Source organism: Plodia interpunctella, chromosome 22 (assembly GCF_027563975.2).
Source record: "Plodia interpunctella isolate USDA-ARS_2022_Savannah chromosome 22, ilPloInte3.2, whole genome shotgun sequence".
NCBI lineage: Eukaryota > Metazoa > Arthropoda > Insecta > Lepidoptera > Pyralidae > Plodia > Plodia interpunctella.
This window is the reverse complement of record NC_071315.1, coordinates 5,506,471-5,526,673: the sequence shown is the minus strand read 5'-3', so window position 1 is coordinate 5,526,673 and position 20,203 is coordinate 5,506,471. Positions and strand designations below refer to the sequence as shown.

At 33.3% G+C, this 20,203-nt stretch overlaps 2 protein-coding genes across 2 annotated transcripts; one reads left to right on the top strand and one right to left on the bottom strand.

The window, feature by feature from the left end:
• Positions 1-5,093: 5,093 nt before the first annotated feature.
• LOC128679761 (ethanolaminephosphotransferase 1-like) lies at positions 5,094-18,324 on the top strand. The gene is made up of 9 exons (XM_053762193.2): positions 5,094-5,352; positions 6,004-6,072; positions 9,638-9,863; positions 10,276-10,429; positions 10,888-10,996; positions 11,478-11,635; positions 11,901-12,078; positions 12,939-13,115; positions 13,732-18,324. The coding sequence occupies exons 1-9, from the start codon at positions 5,296-5,298 to the stop codon at positions 13,792-13,794; spliced, it is 1,191 nt and encodes a 396-aa protein (XP_053618168.1). The 5' UTR covers positions 5,094-5,295; the 3' UTR covers positions 13,795-18,324.
• Positions 18,325-18,843: 519 nt separating this feature from the next.
• LOC128679668 (uncharacterized protein) lies at positions 18,844-19,615 on the bottom strand. Its single transcript, XM_053762055.1, has 3 exons — positions 19,429-19,615; positions 19,240-19,338; positions 18,844-19,071 (listed from the first exon to the last, which is right to left on the bottom strand). The coding sequence occupies exons 1-3, from the start codon at positions 19,477-19,479 to the stop codon at positions 18,961-18,963; spliced, it is 261 nt and encodes an 86-aa protein (XP_053618030.1). The 5' UTR covers positions 19,480-19,615; the 3' UTR covers positions 18,844-18,960.
• Positions 19,616-20,203: the final 588 nt, after the last annotated feature.

The following is a 20,203-nucleotide window of genomic DNA, read 5'->3' as shown; positions in this document are numbered from 1 at the left end:
GGCCTACCTGATGGTAAGTGGTCACCGCTGCCTGCCCTCAAGGAACACCAGGGGTGTCAAACGCCGGCACTGAATATTTTATTTTATATATTGGCACACAAAACAGTTTAACAATATAACAGTTAGGCTTAAATAGTACAATGGGTACTATGACTGGTTGAAAAACCAAGAATGAAGTGCGCACACCATGATTTACATTATTGATAAATAGAACAATATACTTGAAATCTTGATGAAACATTATATGAAGTTATATCTAGACTTTGATTATGGACTAGATGCATCCATAATAAAATAAATAAATAAATATATTAGGATAAATCACACAAATTGAGCTAGCCCCAAAGCAAGTTTGAGACTTGTGTTATGGGATACTAACTCAACGATACTATATTTTACAAATACATATAAATATAAACATCCAAGACCCGGGCCAATCAGAAAAAGATCAATTTCCATCATGAACCGAGGACCATCCATCGAACCGGGGACCTCTCGGTTCAGTGGCAAGAACTTTACTACTGCGCCACCAAGGTCGCATTTTTTTATTGAATTTACAGTATAAAATGTTTATAATTATAATTGTATTTAATACATTTTTTCGCGCCCTTTTTGAGGATCTTCATGTTCATCCACGGCAGTGAGCTCATTCCACAATCTCAGAATAAGCTGAGGAAATTCGCTCGAAGGCGTGATGATATATTGATATGATAATATCCTGTTGGGATGATCGAACGTGGCCTAGCACCATAGATAAAATTAAATTTATTTTATTTATGCCTAGCACCATATATCTAATCTTACTAATATTATAAATGAGGAAGTAAGATTGTTTATAACCTCTTCACGCCCTATCTTCTTAAAATTTTCTATACATATAGTTTGAAATATGGAGAAAGACATAGGTTACCATTCATACCAGTTTATCATAAATCACGTGACCTTTAGGTTAAAGTGTGATTCCATGGTTCAGCACAGACGGGCAAAATATACAATGGAACATACGAATGAATATTTTGACATTAGACGAATAACGAGAGAATAACTGACTTAAAATTTAAAATTTTTAAAATTCTACTAATATTATAAATGAGACAGTTTGTGAGGATGTATGTGTGTGTGTATGTTTGTTAGTCCTTAATGTAAAATCTACTGGACGGATTGTTATGAAATTTGGTATACGGGTAGAGTATAATAAGTATAAGTATAGAGTATAACTATTATATATTTTATTTCGAAATTCCCACGGGAGCTAAACCCTCACTAAGCCTACGCTTGATCTATGACCCTTAACGGGTGAGACGACGAAAGAGAGAAATAGTTGATGTCTGAGATATAAATATAAAATGCATACGTGTGCACGGAATAGCCGTACATTAATTTATATTTAACTAGCTGCGCCCCGGGGCTTCCCTCTCGTGATGAATTTCGGGATAAAAAGTACGCTATATATTATTATAGGTTAGTTTTCTATCCCTTTACCAAATTTCATAACAATCCATCTAATAGATTTTGCGTGAAAGAGTAAAAACATAATCACAATCATCATCATCACCATCACAGCCTGTAGCAGTCCACTGCTGGACATAGGCCTCTCCCATTCTCACAAACTTTCGCATTCATCAATTAGTAGAATAGCAATTTTATAGTAGGTATGTAGGTAGATATAGCTATTTTCGAGTATAGAATCCCATTGATTAGGTACTAATGATACGTCACACATCCTGTCTGTTGTGGTGGACTAAAGAAATTCACATACAAACATGAAACCATTAACGCTTTCTTTTAAGTTGAACAGGCGTGTAAAAACTTAGAGGGCACGTGTCAATTATGTCTCCGTATGTTTACAGCCGCTATAACTATGACTATAATTATTTAGGTTTACACGGACGGCACCCTAGGGTTCTAATGGTAGACAGAGAAAACTGTAGACATCTATTTATCTGTAAACTAGAGGCCGTCCCGGCTTCGCTCGGGTAAAACCATTATAAAAAAGTAGCCTATGTTACTCCTGAAGGTTTCGTCTGGCTCAGTGCGAAATTTCATCAAAATCGCCCCAATAGTTCTGGAGTAATCGTCTATCTCATTTTCTACGCTATCTAAGACAAAGACAACTAAACATCACTTTAATTATCTTTGTCTTTGGTCCTATCTGTTCCTTGTCCAGGGTAACTGTCACTTGCCCTTTAGCCCTTATTATAGGTACTTAAAATATTGTATACAAACTAAATACAATCAAACATAAGTGTAAAACAGGCAGGGACGTAGCTAACGCCATATCAACCATATCTATGATACCGGGCCCCTTGGCTACAGGGGCCACACACTGGCGAGTGTAAGCTTTAGTAAAATATTCACAATGCCACTTAATTTCGGGAAAAATTCATTCATTTATTTTATTAAACTTTATAGGCACGTATAAAGTTTTCACTTCAGCAACGTGTGCAAAAAAACACGTCACGACGTCATACTTTACGTCATTATGTCCAAACGTCGCAGTGGCAGCGGCGCACCGGTTAAAATCAACATCAAATTTAACGACGCACCTCACAACTGGGAATCTCGCAACCAATATAGTGACAAACCAAAGAGTAGTAATGTTTACGTGTTTAATTTTATTCTTAAAGTCTAAGACAATAATTCTTTAGTCTTCATTTAGACTCCCCTACGAATTTTGATACAGCGCCAAAACAAAGATACGCCACTGAAAACAGGTTGTTATGAATGAAGAGACAAATATCAGAATCCGTGACAAGGCGTTTGGGGCAATAACACAAATTACCAAGGTCGCGGTTGTGACTTAGATTGGTGGTTGTCACTGCCATGTTGCCACTAGTGCTATTAAGTATAGTTTGTTTTATTATGTACCTAAGTACATAGTATATATAAATTAAATTATTATTTAAAGAAAACCCGACTCTGACTCGACAAGAAGAAGTCGACACTGCCATTATTTCACTTCTCACTATCGAGTCGATTGGCCAAGAGACGCAGTTAACCAATCACAGTGCGCCTTTGTGATGCGACGACAACCACACCCATAGATCAACGAAAAGAAAAAAACACACACCGCAATGTGATTGGCTAGCTGCATCTCACTACGCGATTCGAAGTGAGACGCAGCGAACCAGTCACATTGCAGTGTGGTTGACGTTGCGTCACAATGGCGCAATGTGATTGGTTCGCTGCGTCTCATGTCGAATCGACTCGATAGTGAGAAGAGAAACACAAACTTCGCCCTCTGTTAGATTCTTTACGGATCAGGAGGTTTTGGAAGCTAAACGTCCTTGGGTGCACATCGACTACAATATATAATGCTCTGAGAGCAAAGCAATTTGAAATGTGTTCTAAAGCTTTGCCAATAAATTAGTCCTCTAGACATAATGTCTGCTGACATGTACATCCGATATGAAAATCGATATCTCAAGATCATAATACGATTCAATGACAATATTCCTTGGTCATCATCGACATCTCCCACCCACGCGTGATGTCACCCGCTAAACCTGCGTGTCACCTTGACTTAGATCTGCAAGTGCAACATCGTGGAATGAGGAAGGTCGATTATCATGAGTAATGTAACCACACTATTTTAATCGAAGTTATTGGATATAAGTTCTTTGCATAAACTCAACTCACAGACATATAATTCACAGGCAGACATATAATTTAAGTTATGATTATGTCTGTGCAATTTTTTTTATTTTTACAAGCTTTTATTTGGTTTCACCTTTCCCGATGTTTGCTTGTCTGTCTGTTAACAAAACTTGCAAGTTAAATTTCCCCTACTTCCTGTTGTTCTACAGAGTTAAAATTTCCCACTTCCCTTCAGTTTCCATGACAATGCATTATTATGATAAGCATGACGATGGTGCACCCAGGATCGGCTCCAAGCGAGGGAACTCCGCAAAGGTTTACAGCACGGACATGGGTTTTTTGTTAAACTCCACCTCCTTGGAAATACTATAAGGCTGTCTATTCCTTAGTCGCCTCATACGACCTCGTTCTAGGGACCACGCGGCTAAGGCGGAGCCATGGAATTAATAAGTACTACGTACATGGTATAGATTTATTAGAATGTCGCATTAAGTGTCAAAACAGTGCAAGAAAAAAAGCTCATACTAAAAGGGTCGCCGTGATATCACACATTGTTAATAACACGCCCAAAATTGTGATGTGAGTGACTCGTTTCTTTGTTCGATGCTGTTCCTCTTTCTATTATCTGCAGCTGCTACAGATATAAAAACATTACCTACGTTCAGCTGGTGTTTTTTTTTAATAATAAGGCTGTTTATTAGTATATTCTTTTGCCACATCATACATTTTATTTTTAAAACAACAACATTCATTAGTGATGTTACGCATCTTACAATCGATAGTATAAATTATCAAAATAAATAAAATCAACAAATTACAAAATCATATTATCAAACATTGAAACAATTAATAAATCAAAAAACTTACTTTAATGAATCCCATAAAAGAGCTATACAAAAGAAACGTATAAAAAAAATACACATGCGTTGTGTTGTACGTGCTACAAAAAATTCAATATCTCTAGAATAACAGTTCAGAACACACGCAGTCGGTTTATAGGTACTTTATTATTCAAATATTTTTTTCGTTTCAGTGGCTTAATGCAGAATATGGATAATACACCTACATAAATGTAAAACTTCCATCTTTACAATTTAAATCGGTAAATCGGTTTATGATTTAGTTTTAGTTCTCAATAGTCTCGAAACCAAAATATCATTTCTTTTTTAAGTTTCATGGCTCCATCGTTCGCCAAAACGATGATTTGCCAACGTCAAGGTTGAAATTGACACTGAATATAAAATGTTAAATATAAATTTTGAAACACTGTTCAGTGTGTAACCAAAAATATAAGAATAAATATATTATATACATACATACAGAGAGTAAATAAAAATTACAAGTAGATATTACTATTTTGTATAAATTTTGCCAATACAATAAATGGGCAGAAAACTTATGTTGATACTAATTGCATATAATTACAGGTAAAATATAATCATTGCTCACTTCACTACAAACGTCGTCGTAATTGACAGCTGTCAAGAAACTGCTTGCTTGATTATTGCGTGAAAGCGTGAGTTCACACTGCATTATTATTGGTTTAATTTTGCAGCACGATCGTATGATTGTGATAAAATTATTGATGTCGATAATAATATGGAAACAATGAAATTTCACACATAAATATGTATCAGTGAAGCGAATAAAGTATTATTTAGGTATTGTAGTGTAATAGTTAAGTGAAATCTATAAACAATGTTTGATTACAAGTATTTAACTCGGGAACACCTCGAAGGTTTCGATAATTATAAGGTAAAGTATTGATTTTTTTTGTTGAAACACAGAATTACATAGGCGCATATACTTGTTCCAACTCTAATTGATGATCATTTTCATAATACGCATTAGAATACATAACCTAAAAATGAATAATAATGACCTTCAGTTTTAATGGGTATACTATCGTGTGTTCAGTTTTTATCATAAAATGGTGCTGATATACGGCGCATAGATTTCAGTTTATGAGTTACTAGCTGTTGCTGGCAGCTCCGCTCACGCCAGCCTATGTTTGACCTCGGGTCTACTGCATTTAAAACTTTATCACAATCGGCCCAGTGGTTTGGCCGTGAAAGTCCCACAGGAAATCTTTTGAATTAAAATTCAAAAATATTAACAATATTAGTTCTGATTACCTAACTAGTTGTTACCTGCACCCCTGCTTGTGTCAGCCTAAGTTTGACCTCAGGTCATTATCTATATTATTCAAATTTTCATAAAAATAGGCCACTGGTTTCAGCCACCAAAAGCATATAAAAACATATTTTTGTAAAAAAAATATTTTGTGTTTTGTAACCACTATGGTCCAAATCCTAATGTAAAATTTAATTAGCTACCCAATATTTTTAATATATATTTTTTTATATACCTATAAATACAATACTAATTTGAACCTTATTTTTTCAGTATATGGCGATAGACACAAGCCCCTTGAGTGTGTATGTTATGCACCCATTTTGGAACAAAGTTGTTGAGGTGAGCATTATATTTATTACTGAGCTGAGCCCGGTGCTTAACCACCGTGGGTATTTTGAGATAAAAAGCTATTCCAGGTATTATTTTACCTGTGTACCAAATTTCATAACAATCCGTTCCAAAAATTAATTTGTGCATTCTATCAAGAAAACTGAACAGATATTAATAATATAGATAATTTATATAAAGTAATTTGCCCTTCCATGTCATTTTTGAGGCTCAAGATATTATCAAAAGAAGTAACAAACTTGAATAGAAAAAATAAAAGCTAATCTAAGATCCTTAGGAATCAGAGATATTTTTTTTTAATTTAGGCATATTATAATAACAAATTAAAATTCAAACAACGTGAAATATCTAGAAATGAAAAGGGTATTTTCACCATTATATCTACCTTAATTAAATATAATCATTGCACAACATAATAGAAGAAAAACTCTTTAAAACATGTAGTTTGAAATGTTCAATAATTTAACGATATTACATGTTTCCTAAATGTTTTGAAAGAGCTAAAATGCTGCACTCAATTAAATTTTAATCAGACCGCCTTGACATGCCGCGCGACACGTAAACCCACTTAAATTATGCATATGAATTTGGTGATACATGACTTTAATCAACCTCTTACAAACACTGTTGACATACACATGTGAAACTTATTGCTGTGTTTCATACATATTGGTATTTACATGATAATTTTGGCTAGTGCATCTTGTATAGACTGGCAAATTACGTTGAACACAATTGTCTTGCTGTGCTGTCCACGCCTGGCCCCGGCAGACGAGGCAAAATCAAGAAGTGCTGGTTTGATATGCGTGCCAATGGTCTGACAACTAGGCATGCCGTTACTTCTTAGTTCCTTTTGAATAATAGTGACAGTCAATAACTCCCAATTACCTTTGGAATATTTTAGTTCCAGTTTTGATTGTAATCTTTTGGTAAACTATATTGTCAAATATAATATTTTATCTATAAACCACTGTCATAGACACTGTACATAAATAAATAAATAAATAAATTATCTAGAAATGCCCACCTAATAAAACCTTGATTTTATTCTTATCTTCATGTGAATCATATTTTATATCAGAGTTTATGTTGGAGACATATCTCAATTAATCTAATAGATTTATATATCAGAATTTGGCTTATCGTTGCATGGCGCTATATTTGTATGACATAGAGATATATCGAATTTCAAAGCCTAAATAATAAATCATTTGATTTTGATTTTTTATTGATTTCTGAACACTTTCTATTGTTCTTTCTTAGCACATTGAAGCGTTGGTGGTCCAGTGATGGAGACCTGAAATCGAAAGGTCTCAGGTGCTAATACTTCTTGTCCCACATGAATTTGTATAGCAATCAGACTCATGTATAGTAGTTTCCATAGCCACCACTTGCTTCCAATGAAGGAAAACATATTGAGGAAACCTGCACACTGGTGGACTGTTTAGTTCACCTGTGTTCATGCGACGACTGACGGGTGGCTGCCACTAGATGTCACGGTGTAAAAATCACGTCAAGAGGTCTTTAGGCGGCTTGAATGAAATCTGCCCGCGTCTTGGATACTGTTACAAACATACCTCGCAACGCTCCCACCCGGCAATATAAGTCACTAGATGTTGCCCGGGGCATATCTCCCGTGGGAATTTTAAGATAAAATATAGCCTATAGCAATCTTGAGTAATGTACCTTTCTAATGGTGAAAGAATTTATGAAATGGGTTCGGTAGTTTCGGAGATTACCCGCCTTAAACATACAAACTCACAAACGCTTACCTCTTTAAAATAATAGTACACATTGAAAAGTAAGCTTTAATGCGTCATCTATAAGCATAATTTACACTGACAACAAATTAGCAGACTGATTGCTAGCCGAGGTCTGTCAATGTAACATATGTCTTCAATGTAATGCTTTAAAGCTCACTTTTCAGTGAACCTAACTTGCCGGTTTGGGTCAGTGTGGTACAAGTATGACCTAAAGGGTAGATTTTAATTTATTTTTTGGTGTTTTACTTATAATTTAAAAATGTTATGAACTTTTAACATAATGCCATTCGATTCATAATATTCATTCATAAGCTATCAATTGAGCCTACTATTACCACAGATAATATTAAAATAGCTCACAAACAACAGAGAATCCTTCAATAATGATGAGACTCATAAAGTGAGACGACAATGCATTATTGTTTTCAGAAAATACAAAAACTGATAGCGATGTGATGGGCAAGGACATGTTTCATCCATTTTTTCCAAACTTATAATATGCGAAAATCTGTCTCTCTGTCACGTATGCTAACACGCTCAAATTAATCATGAAATATAGTGTTATATCTTGTTTAAGTATTATAAATAAATACTACCTAGGTATTCGACAAAGATTGCACTATTTAAGGCTGGTAATTTACGAGCAAATATATTTAAATGTAAGAACAGCAATAATTGTGGCTGACAGTATTTGTTTTGTAGTAAATAATTCGCATAATTAGTAAAGCATCTATAACATAATTCAATTCATTCATTCAATTTTACACTAGGAAAAAACTAGACAAATAAATAATTTAGGACGAGATCCTTAATAGAATGTTTGGTTAAGAGGCAAAAGCGAAAGCCTAATATTGGCGAATTGTGAGCAATATTGAATACGTCGTGCATTCATAACACTATGTTTCTAATGATAATAATGCATAGCCGCGCAGGCGCGAGCTTGTCACAGCGCATGTGCGTAGACAATAGTCACCAGTAAAAGTGAAAAAAAGTTCATAAAACATTAAATAAAGTACATATTCTCCAAAAATTGTGAAATAATAAAGTAAGGGACACATGGGTCTAGTTCATAATATCGCCAATCAGTACATCGACTGTTGGTACATCGACAACGCACCATCGAATGGTACCTGTACCGAAAGCGTTTAGTTCATAATACTATTTATTGCTTAACAAGAATTAGGTGTCAAGTTTAAGTGGTAAATACTGAAATTCCACTCAAGCTATGTTGTGTGTTGGAAGTCGGTTAATTTTTTTTTTTGTGAAACGGATGTGTTACATTTACCTTCATACGCAAACATAGCTTCTGTATGTTTTTGTTATAATTATTTAAATATTGGTTGAATGTTTGAACTCATTTTCATACTTCGTAATCTTTCAATGCCGAGTTACGTTTGCAATTACTGAAATAATTTATGCTTAATTACACCGAATTCCGCTCGTGTTTCAGAGATTTAGATTACTAATAGGCGTGTAGGAATTGTGGTTGAATAAACTCACATACATACATCGCATGAAAACATAACATATTTTGTTGCCAGTCTTGTATTAAACCAAGTCACTTTTGTTCATAAAAAATTATAGGGCTATACTGATATGTTTTGTCTCGTTCTTTCAATGTCAGATAGAAACAAAACATACGCGAATGAAGAATGAGCACGGAAGATAAGCTTAGTAACAACTCACTTTCACTGTTATTTAGACAATTTATTCCCGAATTTTTACAGACATCATGCAAAACCTAGCGGGGTCTCTAGTAATAGTTATTTCTCAAAATCAAACTATTGTTTCAGCTATTCCCCCGCTGGGTGGCGCCAAATGTTCTAACCTTCGCGGGCTTCCTTCTAACAGTCCTTGACTTCCTCCTACTATCTTATTACGACTATGACTACACAGCGGCGAGTAGCCCTCTACACAACGACACCACGACTGTGGTGCCACTGAACGGCCATACGGATAGAATACCGCAATCGCTCTGGTTGGCACTTGCTGTGTTTCTCTTCCTAGCTTACACACTTGGTAAGTCTAAAACTATAACCATACCGATAATCGCAGAGGTCTGAGCATAGACCCTTTAGGAACTCCTTATTGATTTAACTTCAATAGTATATCTATAGTTATACATTAACTTATATATTAACTTAGATATATTTTAATGCACAATATTACCGCAATATTTAATAAAATCATGCTTCACATAACAAGTCAACATTAGTGACATGTTTTGATGTCAACATAATCGAAAGCCTTAGATAATTCCAAGTGAAAGAAACTTAGTAAAATGTTTCTTTAGTACAAATAAAATACTAAATACAAGTTATTTATTGAATTATATGTAATAATTTGCATGTAATCTGGTATATACATGGGAAAGAGGCGTGATCATTTGTATGTATGTATATGCACTAATATGTAAAAATCTGTTCCACAGATGGCATCGACGGCAAACAAGCTCGTCGGACGCAAACGTCAGGGCCTTTAGGTGAATTATTTGACCATGGGCTCGACTCATACTCAGTGTTCTTCATACCTGCGTGCCTGTACTCCATATTCGGGTGCCTAGATTACTCTATACCGCCTATTAGGTAAGAATACCTTTATTCTATAAATTCTTTATCTAGATTTTCAGGATCATTATAGTTTCCTTAATTCCTTAATCTGAATTAAGAGCGAGGGTCTTGTCACTAGAGTTCCTTCCATTGCTCTCTTCATACGGTTTCCTGAATATCTGCAAATATTGAAAAGCATATTTACATATAAACTTGGATATAATACAGAATCAAAAGCAATTCAACTGAAGCCGCGTCATTGACCAACCAGAGCACGGTATTAGTGTTGTTACCGCTCTCGATTCTCGGTAGAGATGCGGCATATGTTGTAGTGAAGTTTTGCAATTTTCTCGCTTTACATTTCTTAATTACGTTTTGACGTCAATAACTGATGTAGGTATGTCATCCTAATTTGAATATCTAATTTTTACTTTTACTTCAAATATAAGACCGAAACCTATAATATTTACCTAATCTTAAATTGTATTTTGCAGAATGTATTACGTAATGTGGAACCTCCTCCTCAACTTCTACATCAGCCACTGGGAGAAATACAACACTGGCGTCCTGTTCCTACCCTGGGGTTATGACTTCAGCATGTGGGTATGTCAACTTATATTCATTTAATTGCAGAGGTCTCAGTATAGAACCTTGTGGAACTCCAATGGTAGTAATATGTGTTTAATAGTTGTTACATATTCATTTCAATACAATTTGATGACCAATAATACCTTTTTTATTGTTATTAATAAATTGTGTGTGTTTGACCTCAACCTAGCTAGATGGGAAGAAAAGATGAGGTCTAGGTTATTAAGCTAAAAAAATGCCTATTCACTCTTGCTTTGAAGAAGCCGAAATTGTATGATTTGAGAATTCCAAACAATAGAATTGTATAGTATGAAAGAGGATTCAAATCGAGAGGTACTATGAGATAAATCCTAACTAATATTATAAAGCGAAAGTAAGTTTGTTTGTTACCTCTTCACGCTCTATCTACTCACCTTTAATACCGGAAAAATATCCGTTCCCTAAACCGCAGGCAAAAGCTAGTAAAAATAAGTTAATTAATGACATTTCTTTCCAGGCGTCAACCTTCTTCTTCTTATCCACGTACATAAATGGCACAGTGTTCTACAAGCGGCAATTGTTCGCGGGCTACACGCTCGCGAACGCGTTCGAAGCGCTCGTGTACGCGACCGGCGTGTTCACTAATCTGCCCGTCGCTTTATATAACATATACAAGTACGTATTGTTTCGTATTTGATAAAACGTTGTCGTACCGAAGTGCCAGTAGTTTGTAGCTTTTAAGAAATACCATATAAATTAAAATTTGTCGCGAAAAAGTGCTTGTGAAACTCTAATTTCTGATTGGCAAACTTTTCTGGTGAACTTAATCCATTAAGTACTTTTTTAATATAGTATAATATATATATTTTTAAAAATCAATATGTACTATGATGATTTCAGTAAATATTATAAAAACCTTTTTTTCTTAATTTGGTTACAGATCGTACAAACTGCGAACAGGCAAGATGCGGCCTCTAGGCGAAGCGTTGCGTCCGTTGTGGTCGTTCATATCAGTTGTGGTCGTGTGCTCGGTGTGGGTCCACAAGTCGCCATTACTACCGAAATACGATTTACGTATGCTGTTCCTCTTGATTGGGACCGTGTTTAGCAATGTAGCGGTAAGTTACAGTTCTTCTTCAACTATAATAACCATATCTCCACCTATAACAATCTTGCTAGTGAGTGTGGTTAAACGCATACTACCTTACAATGTCCTAATTATTACCACTTATATCATCACACTCTACTACCATATGAAGGCAACTCCTTGCGCTTTAGATGTAGCAAAGTTCTGGCACAAAATATTCTAAACAATACCAAATGCGGTTGCACAATTACGAATTCACACGAAGAAAATTACCTTGTCCCCACTCATGTTATTATCTTTCTTGTCACACTTTTTTGAGGCAATTCATCCACCGCTTCTTTGGTTTTCTTCTATTCCACGTTTAACTTCTACTTTTAACGTCTCTTTGTCCTCCGTTTCTCAAAATATGACCATACTATCCTAACCTATCTCAATACAAGGCAAAAGTTATTTTTCAAAAAAGAAAAGGTCCTAATATTATTCCTTGGGGACCTCCATACGATCAGAAGGAAAATGTATTACTGAAATCTTTGCCTTATATCAACATTGTTCATGATGACTTAAGAGTTATTAATATATAGTAAAAAGATGATTCTGGTACCAATACTCAAGCCTATACATAAATATAAACGTGACAACTGTATCGAAGGCCTTATATGAATCTTCAAAGTCGAAAGCAGTGGTATAGTTTATATAATTTTGTATTTGATGTGATTTTGTTGAACTGTAAAACATTGTCGCAGTGTTATTTTGTTGAAATATATATTGTGATTCCTGAGAAAGGTTTAGGCGTCTAGTTTATTATGATTTTACCCGAGCGAAACCGGGACGGGCCGCTAGTAGTAGTATATTCCTGAGGTCTTTGTGTTTTATTTGTTTTTTATCCAACAGTGTCGCTTAATAGTGAGTCAAATGAGCGACCAACGTTGCGAACTCTTCAACTGGCTGTTGTGGCCGTTGTCCGCGGCGGCGCTAGTGTCTTTATCATTTCCACTTCTTGAACCAACGTGCTTCTACGCCATCATGACTTTGAGCGTATTAGCGCACATTCACTATGGAGCTTGTGTGGTAAGTTTTTGACTAATATTGTTTGTTTTATGAGCACTTGATTGTGCAAATATAATCCTTAAACTGGTTTTTTTTAAATTGTATTGTATACCATTTCTTGAAATATTATGTTGTACATAAATCTATAAATAAAAACTTGCTAAGAGAACATACACAACACGAAGGGAAAAAAACAAAGACGGGTGTTGAACTCCGTTACTAGATGGCATCACAATGCCAGAGTTCACAATAGAAAGAGACGAGTATAAGAAAAAAGGGATGGATGCAGGGTAAACCCTGCAATCATCATATCGAATGTGTTATTGCTAACACTGGAGTCAGATTTTATTCAAGTCGCCTAAAGGCTTCTGACATGACTTTTACGACTACTTACCGCCATCTAGTGGCAGGGTGTATGCGATTACGCATACACCCTAGGGAACTAAACTGTCAACCAGTGTGCAGGTTTCCTCACGATAATTTCCTTCATCGGAAGCAAGTGGTGGTCTATAAAAACGACTATATATGTGTCAGATTGGTATACAAACTAATCTGGCGCGAGTAGGATGCGAACCTGAGACCTATCGATCCACAGGCGGGCGTTTTAACAAATGAATAAAAAATGTTTTTATTACAGGTAAGACAAATGTGTGACCACTTCAGAATAAGCTGTTTCCATATAAAACAGAGGGCTGATTGACTTTTAGATGACGATGCGTGCTAGACATAACATTAGCTAACATATGTACGCGATATCGTATACATAATATATCAGTCATATACATTGAGTGGGTAGGGGGACATTAAAAATGGTTAAATAAATATGTATGAACAAATCACACAGATTGTGTTAGCCCTATAGCAAGCTCAGGACTTGCGTTATAGGATACTAACTCAATAATACTTTATTTTATTAAAAAAAAGATATTTTTGGCATATTATAAAATTGATTAGTTTGCCGCCTATAGCCTCATACCGCTTTATTTTTTTAAAAATATTTCTCCGATTAGGCTTGGAGTACTTTTTCTTTGTGTTGTTCCTCTCTTTTCATTATATGACATTGAAAGAACGAGACAATAGAAACTATTCCGAGGCTAATCAGAGGATAACGTTTTTATTAATAAGAGGGATAGGGATGACGAAAGTATTTAATTTGAAGGGCTATCCTAATCCTTTTCTAACTAATATTTTAAATGCGAAAGTAAGTTTCTTACCTCTTCACGCTCTACTCAACCAATCTTCTTGAAATTTTGCATACATGTAGTTTGAAGTATGGAGTTGAATAATTGTTTGAGGAGTGGAAAAGGACATAGGGTATCTTTCATCCCGGAAAATGTATGCGGAAAAAAATCTAGTAATATATAAAAACACTTTATTAATTAATTGTGTGAATATAGCAAACTCTAATCAGAATCATTTCAAATATTTGTTTATATCCATTTTTAATTTCCACTACTCATACCCTCTGTTTTTTCTTACAACCCCTAACATGTAAACAATTAACAGTATTTATTGAAAATAAATCAAATATTAGTACAGACCTATACATTCTAAAGTTAAACATTTATTAACCATAAAAGTAATTTCCTAAAGAGTATGTTTTAATTTATTTTAAATCATTGAAAATATCATAAAAATGACACAATATGATAATCTAACTCTTGTAAGAAAAATTAAGTTTATGTATTGATATTTAATTAAATACATTTGTATTTTATTTTGTGGACGTTTAATAATTTATTTCTTTTAAATTATTAAATCCGATCAAAATTATGTATGAATCAGTACATTATACATCAAAGTGCATTATGTTAAATGGAAAGCTTATGTTATGTTTTAATAAAGACGGTACACAAGATTAAAATGACGATGTCACAAATTTAATAAATAGGCAATAATCAAGTGATCGTATATAATCAGTATTTGAAAATAGCCTAAGTATCAACAAAGTTTAAACAAATAATAGACAATACTTTTTTTAAAGTTTTTTTTTTATTACTTCCTATTGTGTCTATTTTTTGAGCACTACAAGTTATTGGCTTGTAGTGCTCAAAAAATAGATGACTAATGGTTTTTTTTTTGTTTGATGTAATATGCCATAGATTTTATTTTTATAACTAAACCAGAAATTGTGTACATTCTTTTTTTTTTGGCAAAATTAGCACGCATTGTCCTTGGTTTATTAATTTTTATTTTAAGAGTAATTTAGTTTATTTTAAACATAATTGAATAGGCCAAATGTTGAGAAGTTTTCCAGCTACGGTGCCTTTAAGTTGGAAAATTTTACAATTTTTTCACTAGGACATGTGAATATTTGGGCTTGACATAGTTTGAGCTCAAATATTTAATAAGACGTCTAAAGTTTTTGGACATGTCTGGCTGTTATTATAATATTATATAATAAAATACTATTATTATAAGTACTAGTATTTTATTTAAAATACTAATATTACTTCTATTTTATTTTGCAAATGGTTTTGTTTTGTTACGTTAATAACTTTATTATTTTAATATCTTAATATGTTCGTCAGTAGAGTAATTTCACGTCAGTTTGGAATTCAACGTTGTACTCATACAGGTAATGCTCAAAATTGTATTAATTTTAGAGTGAATCAATAATGGCGATAAGATATCACTCTACAAATGATTTGAGCTTTATACCTATGAGTTCAAAGGTTAAGTTCGCCTACGAATTGTAACGCGGCGTAATAATTACGCTCGTGCGAACGCGGCGTAATAATTACGCCCCACCGAACGCGGCCTAAATGTATTATTGATCGAACGTTGTATTAAAATTAAAGTACAAAAACTGACTTTAATCCTATTTATGATTAGATGTATTTAAAGGTTAAAATCCTGGACAGAATGTGTTATAGTAGGTACAAAATAAACAAGCAAAGATATCTGGATATATAATTAAAAAAAAAAACAAATCGATCGAGAAATCTTTTATTAACTCATGCCATAAATATGAAACAGAATAAAAAAAATATATTTAAAAGTGAATTTAAAAACGCAATATTTTTGCCACCTTTATATATAAAATGGTACGGGACCCTTCCTGGGCGATTCTGACTCACACTTGGCTGTTTTTTTTTTATATTTTTTTTATTAATATTTGCATCTATACCTACTATACCCAAAGATGTCTAACGATCTATGTAAAAGAAAAGTATTTTGATCAATAACCGTTTATTCATATAATACATTGCCTTTATTTATTAGATCAACTTAATAGGGTAGATGACAAGGTCAGAAAATTGTAAAAAAAATATATATATGCTCTAGATAAAATAGGTATATTTAAGATCATTGTGATAATTCATAGACTGTAACAATTCCGCTGGATCATTATACGAATATTTAAAGTTGGTTGGAAAGTCCATTTAAAAAAGTAATAAAATTATAAAAATAAACTCAACCATCATAAAAACAATTTGTTTTAAACAACTTTTATTAAAAAGTCATAACCACAAAGGCAATAATTAAGATATCTGTCGAACAAACATAGCTATTTCCGCTATGATATTACTCAATCGTGACGTCACGTTAGAGTATCATTTAGTATTGACGAGTCAGAAAATGTGTGATTTTTTGTCTATGTTTGACAGCATTGTCATTATCACAGTAATTCATTTACTGGTGTTTCTAATAATATATAGCCTTCGAATAGCTACCAAAATAAAAATTTGTCATCTTCCCTATTTTTTCGAAACTATTATTAAATGTAGGTATTTAGAAAAATCCTAATTAAATTGAAATCATTGTATGCACTTGTATTTCTGTAGAAATCTCATGGGTAAATAATGTTAAGTGTTTTAATGTTTTTAAGTTAACCTAAAAACTGCAAAGGTCGCTACATTCTTTCTTTTAATTATTTTTTATTTAAGAAAATTTGTACCTGCTTTGCAACTTAAATTAGACCCCAATTTGGTCAATTAATTATTTTAAAAAAGCTGCATGTATAGTGTTGTGTATTTTTTTTTGTATTTTTTTGTGGCTGTATAGTGTTGTGAGTGTAAAAATGTAGAGATCGCGTCAACTATCAATGACAGATCGGTCACTTGTTGTTGTCAGCGATTGTAGCGCCGTGTCCAGCGACTTTTTTCATGGCGCGGACTCTAGTAATACTAAAATCGTAATCACAGTATTTATTTTTTATTTAAGTCATTGAAAGTAAGTAGATTATATCATTAACCCGATTTTGTTTTTGTCTTTTTTTTTACACAGTATTTTTTTTTACATCTGTTGTTATAGGTATTTATTTCCAAAGCGGCTGTTTGATTGTCTTGTATTTTTTTAAATAGTATTTTAATTTAGGTGTGACAATAATATTTTGTCTGCGAAATATTTGTGACTTCACTTAACAAACTTCCCAATCATGCCATTTTTTATTAATTGACACTATACCCATATACTTACGATACAATTTGGCTCACACAGGCTTTGGGAATACCTGACCTATCTCAGGATAAATTTATTTGTGGCAAAAAACCCCTATTTATTAAGCGAATAATCTAACATGTATTAATAAGCATAAGTATTATCATACAAAAGATAAAGTGCCTGTTAAAGAATCGTTAATGGAAAATGACAATTTTGACAGTACCTAACAGAGTGAGACAAAAAAAGCAGGTTAATCTGTCAAAGTTGATGATTTTCGTTCGCCTTATATTTTTCCCATTGACATAGATAGATTTATAAATTTTAGTGTCATGTAGTAATATGTCGATAATCAAACAAAAAATTGTATTGTAATATAAAATAAATCAAAAGCCATGTGCTAGTTTGCAATTCGATTTCGATTCGGGTTGCCAGATCCATGCTTATAATTTCCTGGACATGTCATGTGAGCTAAGAATGAGAACTAGGTATCTAGAATCGTTGGCTGTTCAACAAAATTTTTTTTTTACTTTCTTAAACAGTTCAGTTGTACATGATGTAATGAGATGTAGTTTGTTTATATTAGTGCTATTACTTCGCTGGGTACTAATAACAATGTTTTAAAAATGTTTTTCACAAAATCTAGCATTTGTGAATTTTGGGACACCAAATTAAAATTACTGGACATGGGACAACACACAATATTCTGGAATAATCCTTGATTTCCCAGCCCTGGCAACCCTACTGATAGTCTACATTTAGTCTAGACTAAGAGACTGCTTTTACACAATGACAGATGCTTCTCATTGTATATTCATGTTTCACAAAATATATTTAATTATAACAATATACTTCTTTTATTTGTCATTTTATATCATTTATATATATATATATATATATATATATATATATATATATATATATATATATATATATATATATATAATTTTTAATAAATTTCATATAATTCAAAGCAGTGGTGGTCAAGTGGTTAAGACTGACCACCTGCTATCGTAAGGTCCAAGGTTCGAGTACTACTCTGCCACATGAGTTTGTATATCAATCTGACTCATGTATGTATAGTACCTCTACTTTTTTACAAAGGAATGTGAAGGAAAGAACAATGTCAAATCAAATCTTTGAGAAATTTGACTTTTGCAAGCAATTTTTCACACAACATTTTATAGAATATTTTTTTAAAAAGCTACAAACTACTACTAGTGTGTGAAAAGTGAAGAAGGTAATTGCAAACCACTACATTAATATTGCCCAGAAAGTTGTGTATGTTATGTTTCATTCCACGTAATAGCTAAGGCACTCAACCATGGGAAATAAGAATATGGCATGTAAATAAAAAGCATTTGAACTACTTATATATTATTTAATAATAAGAATAATGTATGTTCTAATATTAAATATTTTTTTTTTATATATATTTTGAGTGCAATTGCTACTCAGAAATCAGTTACCGATTTTATGTATTTCAATTTCCTCTTATTTTACCAAAGTAATCTGTTTTTATCTTCTCTCTGTCTTCGACATCTGGTAAATAGGGATAAATTTTTTTCGCCCTTCTATCTTGGTATACACTGCCCTGTGTAAAAAGGAATTTATATAAATAAGATGGAGAAGGATCTAGCTCTATGTTGCATCATTTCAGGAGTTTATTTCTTTATGTTAGCCCCTTCATACACGAGGCTTTGATAATTATGTTGTATACGACATTAGTATATTAGAATCCGGAAAGTTGAATCGCACTTACCCAAAATTTTTTGCATGTATTATAGTTATCAAAATGTTCTTGACACTTTTCCTGATCGAACCCATTTTTATCTAAACAACGATACGATTGTTCTTGTTCCTAAAAACAAAATATAGTATTTAATGTTACATAATATTTTGTTTTTTAAAAACTTGAAATTCCATGAACGTATTTTGATTTCTTATTTACCTTCAAACAAGGGTTCATGCGTTCCGCATCTTTATTGATTAATTTCGTCATATTTTTATTTGTAAAGTTTCTATTTTAAAAAATATATTTACGTTATTGTGCTTTATTTATTTATTTTGTTTGCTGCTTTCATTGATGAAAAGGAGGTGGATTGGATGGATGGATTGGAATTTTGAAAATAAATGACATTGACATTTTGACATTGACTTCGTTCATGCTGACCTAGGGCTGCCAATTATTTTTGGCCCCCAAATCCAGGTTTCAACCAAAAAGATCAGGCTAGGGTATTTTTGATGAAGGGGAGCCCTTTGCCAAGCAGTGCGATAAATGAACAGGCAGATAAAATATATATTGTTTTGAATTTTTTTTTATAAAATGCATTTGCGAAATATTGTTGAAATCTGAAATAAAACATAGGATAAGTATTCTAATCCCATCCCAATCCAAACCAATAATATAAACGCGAAAATTTGTTACCTTTTCACGCGTTATCAACTCAACCCTAAGACTCGACCAATCTTCTTGAAATTTCGCATAAAATTATGAATATGGAGAAGGACATAGAACAACTTTCGTCCCGGAAAAAGCTATTGTTCCCGTGGGATTTGCGAAAAATATATACCTTCTATTATAGGTGGCGTTAAATGCTAATAAAATAAACTTTGCAATAAAAATACTAGATGGCGCTATGTGTATTTTGAATGCGCTATGAATATTTGCATAGGGGGTATTACTGCGCATTTATCCCGCCAGAGTGCAGCACTGTATGTTAGGT

Coding starts and splice junctions, on each gene's coding strand:
- LOC128679761 (XM_053762193.2), top strand. CDS start 5,296: ATGTTTGATTACAAGTATTTAACTCGGGAACACCTCGAAGGTTTCGAT. Junction 10,430..10,887: donor TACTCTATACCGCCTATTAG/GTAAGAATACCT, acceptor TGTATTTTGCAG/AATGTATTACGTAATGTGGA. Junction 10,997..11,477: donor GTTATGACTTCAGCATGTGG/GTATGTCAACTT, acceptor ATTTCTTTCCAG/GCGTCAACCTTCTTCTTCTT.
- LOC128679668 (XM_053762055.1), bottom strand. CDS start 19,479: ATGACGAAATTAATCAATAAAGATGCGGAACGCATGAACCCTTGTTTG. Junction 19,339..19,428: donor GCATGAACCCTTGTTTGAAG/GTAAATAAGAAA, acceptor TTTTGTTTTTAG/GAACAAGAACAATCGTATCG. Junction 19,072..19,239: donor ATACATGCAAAAAATTTTGG/GTAAGTGCGATT, acceptor CTTTTTACACAG/GGCAGTGTATACCAAGATAG.